Below are 11,897 nucleotides of genomic sequence, written 5' to 3' on the forward strand. Positions count from 1 at the left end.
GCTCTTTTCGTTTTACAGTTTACTTCCTCCAAATAAACAACTCAAGCATTCTACATCTTTTCTTTCACTTCCACAGAACTTTACGCCTACTATTTAATTGATATTAGTGGAATGATTTGAAGAACATTTAAAAAGCCACCGAAAGATCTGGCCTTGCTCTAGAAACCAAATTCCCCAGGGACCCGACCACCACTGCGCAGGCGCAAAAGCTGCACTCCGGCTTCCTTCTGGTCTTTGCTTTTGGCGCGAAATCCCCGCGACGTGGGCGGGGCTGGGGGAGAAGCCGTGCTCATTGGGCAGGCTTCGCGCGAAATCTCCGAGTTCCTGCGCCACGATTGGCTCCGGCCGGCGAAGGGGCGGGGCTGAGACGGCGGCTGCGGCGCGCGCAAAGCTGCGACGGCGGCGGCGGCGGCGGGGGAGACGCGACTAGCGGCGGCCGAGTGTGACTGCGGCAGCCCCTTAGCGCTCAGCAGCGATGGACCTCGCGGCGGCCGCGGAGCCGGGCGCCGGCAGCCAGCACGTAGTGGTGCGCGACGAGGTGGCCGAGAAGTGCCAGAAGCTCTTCCTGGACTTCCTAGAGGAGTAAGTCGCGGGCTGCCCTTGTTGGCGGAACTTCCCGAGCCGCCCCCCTCCACTTCCGGAGCCCGGGGGGCCCGATGCCGGCGCGTGGGGCCCGCGCGAGTTCGGAGCCGAGGGGTCGCGCGCCTCGAGGAGCGGACCCCCGCCCGCATGGTGCTTAACCCGCCCTCTGCGAGGCGCCCGGGGCGGGCCGAGCTGGTTTAAGGGGGTGAAACCACGGCGAGCCCTTCCTCCAGCTCTTCCCGCGCCCAGGGCCGTGCTGAGCGCGGTGCTCCCGTCTTTCATTCCCGCCGGCGGGCGTGCAGCCCAGTTCGCTGTGCAGACACTGAGGCGCGGCGGGGACAGTAGCTGTCAGCTAGGCCACGCGTTGGCAGGTTGGAGCGGAGGCCGAGCTGGCGTTAGAAGCCTGGCAGAGGCCTGATGGAACCAGACAGCCGGGACCCCGGGGTCAGGGGCCCCGAGCACCTTGGCAGCCCGTGGCGCCTGGAGGTGAAAGTGCTAGAGGGGACCCTGTGGTTTGACAGATGCTCGGGTGAGCCCTGCCCTGCTGTACAGGTAGCGGAACATTTGCTCCCGCCATCCCTCCTCGTTTCCAGCTTCTGTCCGCACCTTTTCCTTTCCCCTTCTGGGCTCCTGGCCTCTCCCAGCCCCCTCCCGGGCTCTCGGCCACCAGTTACTGCTGTTTAGATAGTGCAGATACTCCCCTCTAGAGCATGGTCTCCGGCTGCCTCCTGGGTGACTGCCTCCAGGATGACGTGTAAACACTTCAGAATGTCCTATGGAATTTCTTTTCTCCTTTTTTATATATTTTGTATTGATTTTTTTACAGAGAGGAAGGGAGAGGGAGAGAGAGAGAGAGAGAAACATCAATCAGCTGCCTCCTGCACACCCCCCACTGGGGATGTGCCCACAAGCAAGATACATGCCCCTGACCGGGACCCTTGAGTCTGCAGACTGCCGCTCTATCCACTGAGCCAAACCATTCTTTTTATTACTGTTACTGTTGTGTAAAATGTACATAGCATAAAGTTTACTTTAACCTTTTGTAAGCGTAGAGTTAGGTGGCTTTCACCTTATTCGTGCAGCCATCATCGCCCTTCTCCTCCAGAACTTTTCCTATTCCCACAGTCTAACTCTGCACCCATTAAATAACTGCTCCCCCCAATACTTGGCAACCTCCATTCTACTTGCTGCCCGTGAACTTGACAGTGCCTCATATGCCTGCAGTCACACAGTATTTGTCCTTTTGTGACCAGCTTATTTCACTTAGCGTGGTGTCGTCACAGTGCATCCATGTTGTGGCATGTGCCAGAATTTCCTTTTTTATTTATTGTTTTTTATTTACTTTTAAAATATATTTTTATTGATTTCATAGAGGAAGGGACAGGGAGAGAAACATCATTGATGAGAGAGAATCGCTGATCATCTGCCTCCTGCATGCTCCCCACCGGGGATCGCGCCTGCACCCCGGGCATGTGCCCTGACTGGATACTGAACCCTGACCTCTTGGTTCATAGGTCGATACTCAACGGCTGAATCCCACCTACTGGGCCAGAATTTTCTTTTTAAAACTGAATAGTATTCCATTACATGTATATAGCATGTATATACACATTTTGTGTGTCTGTTCATCTGTTCATGGACACTTGGGTTTTCACATTTTGACATTTAACATATTTTTATTGATATTTTACAGAGAGGAAGGAAAAGGGATAGAGAGTGAGAAACATCGATGAGAGATAGACATTGATCAGTTGCCTCCTGCACACCAACCACTGAGGATGTGCCTGCAACCAAAGTACATGCCCTTGACTGGAATCGAGCCTGGGACCTTTCAGTCCGCAGGCTGTCACTCTATCCACTGAGTGAAACCTGTCGGCCTATGAAGTTCTGATATACTTAAAACCGTAATTGTATTTATATTTCCCTTCCTATAGCAGCATTATTTTCAGACTGGCAGGCATTCACCCTTCAAAGCCCAGCTAGACTCACATCTCCTGTGAAACTGAAATAACCTTTCAGGCAGCTCCAGTCCTTGCTTCCTTTATGTTCCAAATCTACTGTTTTCCATTATACCTGCTAATAAAACTTCTTATATATGTCTTTACCTGTCAGCCACTTCATCTTCATTGTAAATCCCATCCTTAACCCCACCTAGCCACCACACCATATTAGGGTTTTGTTTTAACAAATAATATAACTGCCTTCACAACCTTGCAGTTAACATATACTTAGGTGCTGGGGATAATGATGAACAAGACAGTCCTTGTACTTCATTGGAGAATAAAATGTTACTTCCTTTCAAAATACCAACTTTGGTTTGCCATTGCTTATGGAAAAAGCTCCAATTCTTCACAGCTCTTTTTCCATTTCATCTTCCCCATCCAGACTGCTGTCCACCCTTCTCCCATACCTTTTCTGACCATCATGTACTAGCTAGTCTTATCTTTTCAGATTTTAAGTCTATCAAGGCTAAATTTCCAATGACACCTTTTATATGTATGAGGCCTTTCTAGATGTTAGGTAGGATTAGTTAATAATCCCCTATCACATTTCTTGCACTTTTTTTTTTTTTTCCTTTTTCCCTCTTTTATTTTATTATGGAAAGAACACATGAGATTTACCTTCTTAACAAATTTTTAACTATACAATGTCTTATTGTTGAATATAGTTAGATCATATTCATCTTTTTTGACTGAAACTTTATGCCTGTTGATTAGCATTTTCCTCTTCCTTCATCCCCTGGCAACCACCATTCCAGTTTTTTATTATAAATTTGATTATTTTAGATATCTCATAGGTAGATTCATGCAGTATTTGTCTTTTTGGTGATGGCCTTATTTCACTTAGCATAATGTCTTCAAGCTTCATGCATATTGACACATTGCAGCATTTCCTTTTTTAAGGCTGAGTAGTATTCCAATGTATGTGTATAACACATTTTCTTAAATTATTTGTGATGGATATTTAGGTTGTCCAGTACCTCTTTTTAGAAGGAGTATCTCTTATGAAATTGTCAACCCTAGGATAGGAACATTGTCATTTTCATCTGTAGTTACTTCTGGTATAACGCTTTGCAGATAGATGATGTTTAGTAAATATTTAACAAAACATGCTGTATTTGAAGGAGGAATTGATTTTTGCTTCAAAAACTAATCTTTGCCCTAGCCAGTTTGGCTCAGTGAATAGAGTGTTGGTCTATGGACTAAAGGGTCCCAGTTTGGTTCCGTTCAAAGGCATGTACCTCAGTTGCAGGGTCCTCCTGGGCCCTGACACTGGTTGGGGTGCATGCAGGAGGCAACCAATTGATGTGTGTCTTTCACATCAATATTTCTCTCTGTCTTTCCCTCTCCCATTCTCTCTAAAAACCAATGGAAAAATATCCTCAGGTGATGCTTAAAAAACAACAACTAATTATGTCATCTTAAAATAACGAAAAGCAGGCCCAGCTGGTGTGGTTCAGTGTTTGAGCATCGACCCAGAAATCAAGAGATCATCGGTTGGAATCACAGTCAGGACACATGCCTGGGCTTCAGGCTCACTCACCGCACTATGGGGTGTGCAGGAGGCAGCTGATTGATGATACTGTACTTCTCTCTCATTGATGTTTCTATCTCTATCCCTTAATACTTAAAAAATGTATTTTAAATCAATAAGATTTCAGAGAGGAAGGAAGAGGGAGAGACAAATGTTAATGATGAGAGAGAACCATTGATTGGCTGCCCCCTGCACGCTCCACACTGGGGATCTACACTAAGGATTGAGCCTGCAACCAGGAATCGAACTGTGACCTCCTGGTTCGTAGGTCAACACTCAACCACTGAGCCATGCCAGCCAGGTGATAAAAACATATTTAAAAAAAGAACAAAAAGTAAACATGCTTGTATGATACTCCTTGTAGAAAAAAAACAACAAAACACCAGATTTATTTTATATGTATATATTTATTTTTATTCTGGTTCATAAACCAAAAACAAACCTATCAGTTTTCCCTATAGAAATTGAGTTTTTAGATTTTGACCTTATTTCTTAGTTGAACATTTCCTCATTTTAATCATACATAACAATAATAAAAGAATAATTAGCATTTGTTGATTAGAAAATATTAAATCAAGAAATTCATGTTAAAATCTGTAGACCCAGATTTTCTATGTTCTAGGCTCTGCATAAAACATTTTACAGGCATTTTCTCATTTAGTCTTCACAGTAATCTTTTGAGGTAAAGTGATGTCATTATCTGCTTTATTTCATTTTTTAATTTTTTTTTCAAATAGGAGGGGGCAAGTTTAGGAGGATAAGTAACTTGCTCCAAGTTGCACAACTGTGAAAATGGGCCTGTCTAACCCTAAAGCTGATATCTTTAATCAATACACTGAATTACCAGGCATTCGGATTCTTCTTTTTACTGCCTAGTTCTTCAATTTAATCTGATTTGCATGTATCTGCAGGTTCCAGAACAGTGATGGAGAAACCAAGTACTTGCAGTTAGCAGAAGAGCTAATTCGTCCTGAGAGAAACACATTGGTTGTGAGTTTTGTGGACCTGGAGCAATTTAACCAGCAACTTTCCACCACCATTCAAGAGGAGTTCTATAGGTATGGTATGGCCTCCTTCTTTCCGGGAGGCCAGTTCTGTTTGGACTGGACGTGTTCATTTGTGAGGCAGAAGGGCAGCTGTGATAAAGGCCCTTTGATACAGAAAGTAATCATGTTATTATTAGACCCGAAGCTGAATATTTTTCACATGTAAATGTTGAAAACCTTTGTTTTCTATATAGTTTTCCTAAGTTTTAAGAGGACCATTTACTTTGTGTCAGGTATTCCATGCTATTGCTGTCATTCGATTCCCCACCTACCCCATAGGAGTTTTGAGAAAGTGTGTGGATCCAGTTCTATTTATTTATTTATTTATTTATTTATTCTTTAATAAATCTTTTTTTAAAATATATTTTTATTGATTTTTTTTAATAGAGAGGAAGGGAGAGAGATAGAGAGCTAGAAACGTCGATGAGAGAGAAACATCGATCAGCTGCCTCTTGCACACCTCCCACCAGGGATATGCCCGCAACCAATGTACATGCCCTTGACCGGAATCGAACCTGGGACCCTTCAGTCCGCAGACCGATGCTCTACCACTGAGCCAAACCGGTTTCGGCTGTATTTCAAATCTTTGACTTGATTCTTGCAATCCTCTAGTCTGCTATTGGATCTCTGATGAACAGTATAATCTGCAGTAATTCTTTCTCATGAAAGCAGCTAATTTTTCAAAGGACTCCAATTCCCTCCTTCAAACAGGATGTAGCAGCTGTTGAGGACTTCTATCAAGGGGACATGGGCCACTTCAGTCTAACCAGTCAAATGGACCATTTCTGCAGATATTTGATGTACACACATTCCTCCCCTGACCTCATCCATTTTCTTAAAATATATTTTATCGAATTTTTACAGAGAGGAAGGGAGAGGTATAGAGAGTTAGAAACATCAATGAGAGAGAAACATCAATCAGCTGCTTCCTGCACAGCCCCTACTGGGGATGCGCCCGATACCAAGATACATGCCCTTGTCTGGAATTGAATCTGGGACCTTTTGGTCCGCAGGCCAACACTCTGACGACTGAGCCAAACCAATTAGGGCTTATCCATTTTTTATCAATCAAGAATTAAACCTAGAAAAATAAATTGTGGCCTTGACACCAAATGAAAAGCTGCTGTGGTAGATTGTAACTCCCTCCTCCCAGATTTTTCAGATAGTCTTCTTGGACAGAGAAGTGGCCTACAGTGTGGTTCTAAATAATTAAAGATAATGAGTATTTGGGCACAGCATTTTATCTTTGGTGTTTCTACTATCTTAGATCTATTTGTGGAGGGAAAGGAGAGGATTGAACCTGGACTAGATAATGTAAGTATCCTGTGTAGTTAAATTCTAAGGCTTGGGTGTAACCAGATGAAATGACTTAGTCTCAGCTGTTGACAAGCATGAAGGGGAAGGAGGCCTTGGTAATAAGCCTCTTGAAGATGTCAGTTGATCTTTTTTTTTGCTTGCTTTTTAGAGTTTATCCCTATCTATGTCGGGCCTTAAAAACTTTCGTCAAAGACCGTAAAGAGATTCCTCTTGCCAAGGATTTTTATGTTGCATTCCAAGACCTACCTACCAGACACAAGTAAGAAACCCTTCTTTGGAAGAAAAGAAGTTTATCAAATATTGTAGGCATCACTTAATTGTCTGAAAACTCAGGAGGTTGTAGTCTTAGATTTATAAAGTTTTTCCCAGTTATCCAAAAATTTAGTTTTGGATAAATGTATTTTTCTAGGGAAATAGGATGAGAAGTTAAGTGAAGCAATTTCTCATTATTGTCTATTTTAGGATACCTTTGAGGGATATTTGGGGGGAAATTAGTCAGTGAGAAAATTTGAAAACTAAAACAGTCACAGAAATTCATGAATTTGTGGAAAATTTTGTCAGAGCTTAAATGGCATACCATTTAAAGAACTTAAATAATTGTTTAAGAAATCGAAGTAATATTTTTTAAAACAACTACTGAAATTACTTATAAAGTTACCAATTTATTTAATATAAAATGGGTTTGCGCAGTAAAATGTTTCTTAACTTCTGAGTCTAAATTTTCCCCCCATGATAACTTTATTTTGAAAATGCTTTAATACATACTTATTTAGAAATTGTAAATAAGCAAAAATATTTGCATAAAAACAAAAATGTGATTATCTTCTTTTATAATTACTTATTTCTTTGGTGTGCTTTGTTCACCAATGGGTCATTTATCTTTAAACAAACAGAATTCGAGAACTCACCTCATCCAGAATTGGTTTGCTCACTCGAATCAGTGGGCAGGTGGTACGGACACACCCAGTTCACCCAGAGCTTGTGAGTGGAACTTTCCTGTGCTTGGACTGTCAGACAGTAATCAAGGATGTAGAACAGCAGTTCAAATACACACAGCCAAACATCTGCCGAAATCCAGTTTGTGCCAACAGAAAGAGATTCCTGCTAGATACAAATAAATCAAGATTTGTTGATTTTCAAAAGGTAATTATTAAATTTTTTGTTAAGTTCAGATTTAGCCTATGCTAATAATTTTCTTCTAGGCACCTGTAATTATTATTTAAAAGCTTATTTAGACAGTGTTAAACTTGGTTTTTATTTTAAGTCAAGGATCATCAAATGTGACCACAGATTTAAGCCAAAAACTTTTTTTTTAAAATATATTTTATTGATTTTTTACAGAGAGGAAGGGAGAGGGAGAGAGAATTAGAAACATCAGTAGGGGGTGATCAGGCCAGCAGGGGAGCAGTTAGGGGCAAATGACACACTCTCTTAAGGTGGTTAGGGGCGATCAGTCAATCAGGCGAACAGTTGGGAGCTGTTTTGCTAGGTCTTAGATTGTGAGAGAGTTATCTGTTACTTACAGGATTGGGCCTAAACTGGCAGGTCGACATCCCCCAAGGTGTCTTGTATTAGAGAGGATGCAAGCCAGGCTGAGGGACATGCCCCTGTGCACGAATTTCCTCCACTGGACTCTAGAGTAATAATAATAATATACCTAGTAAAAGTATGAGTTTCTAATGTTAACAGTTGCATTGAGATGGAGAGTATAAATTATGAAACAGAACAGATATATAACTACATAGTCAATTTGAAAAAAAAAGGAAATGAGAAACAATGGTTCTCACTCATCATTTATCTCTCTATCTCTCATTCTCCCTCTCTGAAATCAATAAAAATATATTAAAATAAATAAATAGATATAATCTCTTACTAAATTGAAAGGAGTTTTAGGGTAGATAATTTTTATGCTAAATGATGGCACATGTCAAAAGTGCAAATGGTAAGATAGTTTAAAATGTATCAATATTTGTGGCATTTAATTTAGATTGTATGACATTTGAATAAGATCTCTTATTCTTGGCCATTTGTCTTTTTTATAGGTTCGTATTCAAGAGACTCAAGCTGAGCTTCCTCGAGGAAGTATCCCACGCAGTTTAGAAGTGATCTTGAGGGCTGAAGCTGTGGAGTCAGCTCAAGCTGGTGACAAGTGTGACTTTACAGGGACTCTGATAGTTGTGCCTGATGTCTCTAAGCTTAGCACACCAGGTAATCTGAGGTTCAAATCTAACTAATTCTGTTACCTGAACTCCAGAGTATCTAGCTTTTTGAATCTTCCTTATCTTATTTTGGGCTACCAATCAGAGGGTGAACAGGGAAGTATGATGAGATGATTAAAGACTAATGGATTTTGTTACAAAAGGTACTAATCTGAAGGGGAAAAAATCAGCCTAAATGAAATCTTTGGATTTAAAGGTTTTGTGTATTTGAGCAATTTTTACTTAGCACCTTCAATATTTGAGCCATGAAACTACTTATCATTCAATCTTTCAGGAGCACGCGCAGAAACTAACTCTCGTGTCAGCGGTGTTGATGGATATGAGACAGAAGGCATCCGAGGTCTCCGGGCCCTTGGTGTGAGGGACCTTTCATACAGGCTGGTCTTTCTTGCCTGTTGTGTTGCACCAACCAACCCAAGGGTGAGTCTTAGTATTAATAAAATAGCAAAGCTTGAGAAAGCTGTCCCCCAAGGCTGCCACAAAGTTATAGGTTTCTGAAACCTCTCAGTTACCTACTCAATGTTAGGGATATGAGTTGTTGAGATTTGATTTTTTTAAATTTTAAAATTAAATTTTTTCAATTCTCTCTGACAAGGAAAAATCTTGTTTTCATGTAAGAGCTCATTGTTTTAATAGCACTGGTACAAGTATGGTGGGGTTTTATGTTTTTTAATTATCACGGTTCCTCTCTCATGCTCTTGGAGAAAGTGCAAATAGAAAGATTTAGTAATCTGGAAAGTAAATTGCTTTCTGAGAGTGATGGGCTCTGTGTGTTATAGTTGTTCAGAACTTGATCCTGTGTCCTGAATGGAAAAACAGGTAAAAAGAGTTTGGAAAAAGAAATTAATATATTGTAATAAGTATCCTGTCACTTCTTTTTGTTGTTGTTGTTAATCCTCACCCGAGGATATTTTTCCATTGATTTTTAGGGAAAGTTAAAGAGAGAGGGAAAGACAGAGAAACATCGATGTGAGAGAGACACATTAACTGGTTGCCTTCTGCATGCTCCCAACCAGGGCCCAGACCAGGTAGCAGCCTGCAACCAAGGTACATGTCCTTGACCGGAATCGTACCGGTGGTCCACAGGCCGATATTCTATACCCTGAGCAAAACCATCTAGGGCTGTCACTTCTTTTTGATCTTTGCATCATTGAACTAGCATTTTAGTATGGCTCATCTCTTGACCATTCACATAAATTTAGATAGCAATATGAAACAGTGATGGTGGCTTTTTTTTAAATTTTTTTTATTTGTAGGACAAATGACATATTCTCTTAATTAACTTAGAACTTACTAGTTGAGGATTTTTTAAAAACCTTTATAGTCAACAGATTCTGAAGTTGACCTCCCAGACTATTATATAATTGTGTATAGTGTAGTGTCCTCTCTTTCACATTATTTTGACTGTTTCTGTACTAATATTTTTCCTTTCTCTATTCCTCAGTTTGGAGGGAAAGAGCTCCGAGATGAGGAACAGACAGCTGAGAGCATTAAGAACCAAATGACTGTGAAGGAATGGGAAAAAGTGTTTGAAATGAGTCAAGATAAGAATCTGTACCACAATCTTTGTACCAGCCTGTTCCCAACTATACATGGTAAGAGTTCTATCCATTTGTGCCATAAACTTGAGATTCAAGATAATGATTCAAAACAGCAACATATGATTTCTTAAAGCATACAAATCAAATCATAAAAGTTTTTTTGTAGGTTTAGAAGGTGTCTTTTTAAGTCATTTATGATGAGAAAATATATGACTTCACTTAAAATGAGATACTTAGAATAGGCAAATTCATAGAGACAGAAAGAGGTTACCTAGGGGAGAGGATGGGGCGTTACTGTTTAATGGATAGAGTTTCTGTTTGGTGTGATGAATAGCTCTAGAAATTGATAGGAATGGTAGTTATAGAACATAGTGAATATACTTAATTCCACTGAAATGTACTCTTAAAAATGGTTGAAATGGGGGGGGAGGGAATGATTGAAATGTTAATTTTGTGTATACTTTGCCACAATTTTTTTTTTTTTTTTTTTTTTTTTTTTTTTTTTAAGAAAAGGAGATCATGTAGTCTTTGTTTTCTGACTTTAGGACAGAACTGGACTTAAGTATACTCCAATATGCTAGTTTAATATCTATGGGGCTTTTTTAATTTTTAGAGCTGGAGATTTCTTGATGTTTCTTGGTTACATGTACATGTCTATACATTTGGTTGTTTCATATTTTTTTGACTCTTGGTTGCTAGTTGCTTGCTGTTATTAAAATCCTCTTGTGTGTTGAAAAGTATAACTAAATTTTTAGGTCTCATAATATACTGGGTTTTCTAATCATTACAATTAACCTATTTTTCTACCTAAATATTTGATAAATTGAACTGAAATCCTATGATAATAACTAAAGGCCTGGTGCACGAAATTTGTGCGGGGGGGGGGGGGGGGTCATTGTCCCTCAGCCTAGCCTGCACCCTCCAATTTGGGACCTCTCGAGGGTTGTCTGACTGCCCAGTGGGATCAGGGCTAAACGGGCAGTCAGACAACCCTCTCACAATCCAGGATTGCTGGCTCCCAACTGCTTGCCTGCCTGCCTTTCTGATTGCCCCTAACCGCTTCTGCCTGCCAGCCTGATCATCCCGTAACCACTCTCATGCCAGCCTGATTAATGTATAACTGCTCCCCTGCCAGCCCTTTTGCCCCCAACTTCCCTCCTCAGCCGGCCTGGTCACCCCTAACTGCCCTCCCCTGCAGGGTGATCGCCTTCAACTGCCCTCCCTTGCAGGCCTGGTCCCTCCCAACTGTCCTCCCCTGCTGGCCATCTTGTGGTGGCCATCTTGTGTTCACATGGGGGCAGCCATATTGCGTCTTGGAGTGATGGTCAGTCTGCATATTACTCTTTTATTAGATAGGATAGAGGCCTGGTGCACAGATGGGGGCCAGCTGGTTTGCCCTGAAAGGTGTCCCAGATCAGGGTGGGGGTTCCCTTTGGGTATGGGCGGCCTGAGCGAGAGCCTATGGTTGTTTTCAGGCTGGCCACTCCTCCTGGCGACCCAAGCGGAGGCCCTGGTGTCTGGAATTTATTTATCTTCTACAATTGAAATTTGTAGCCCTGAGCGGAGGGAGCCAAGCCTCCTGCTTGCTCCTTTGCTGCAGCTATTTCTGTTTGGATTTGTTTACCTTCTATAATTGAGACTTTATAGCCTGAGTGGAG

At 41.5% G+C, this 11,897-nt stretch overlaps 1 protein-coding gene across 1 annotated transcript in view; it reads left to right on the forward strand.

Moving 5' to 3' along the window:
- The first annotated feature begins 381 nt into the window (after positions 1 to 381).
- The window catches only part of MCM6 (minichromosome maintenance complex component 6), a 36,142-nt gene continuing 24,626 nt past the window's right edge, over positions 382 to 11,897 (forward strand). Inside the window, exons 1-7 of the mRNA XM_036421656.2 lie at positions 382 to 582; positions 5,028 to 5,174; positions 6,628 to 6,738; positions 7,373 to 7,622; positions 8,522 to 8,687; positions 8,973 to 9,118; positions 10,143 to 10,293. Of these exons, the coding sequence (XP_036277549.1) occupies positions 476 to 582; positions 5,028 to 5,174; positions 6,628 to 6,738; positions 7,373 to 7,622; positions 8,522 to 8,687; positions 8,973 to 9,118; positions 10,143 to 10,293 (1,078 nt within the window). The 5' untranslated portion in view covers positions 382 to 475. The remainder of the gene's footprint in view (positions 583 to 5,027; positions 5,175 to 6,627; positions 6,739 to 7,372; positions 7,623 to 8,521; positions 8,688 to 8,972; positions 9,119 to 10,142; positions 10,294 to 11,897) is intronic.

Source organism: Pipistrellus kuhlii, unplaced genomic scaffold, assembly GCF_014108245.1.
Source record: "Pipistrellus kuhlii isolate mPipKuh1 unplaced genomic scaffold, mPipKuh1.p scaffold_m20_p_7, whole genome shotgun sequence".
Taxonomy (NCBI): domain Eukaryota; kingdom Metazoa; phylum Chordata; class Mammalia; order Chiroptera; family Vespertilionidae; genus Pipistrellus; species Pipistrellus kuhlii.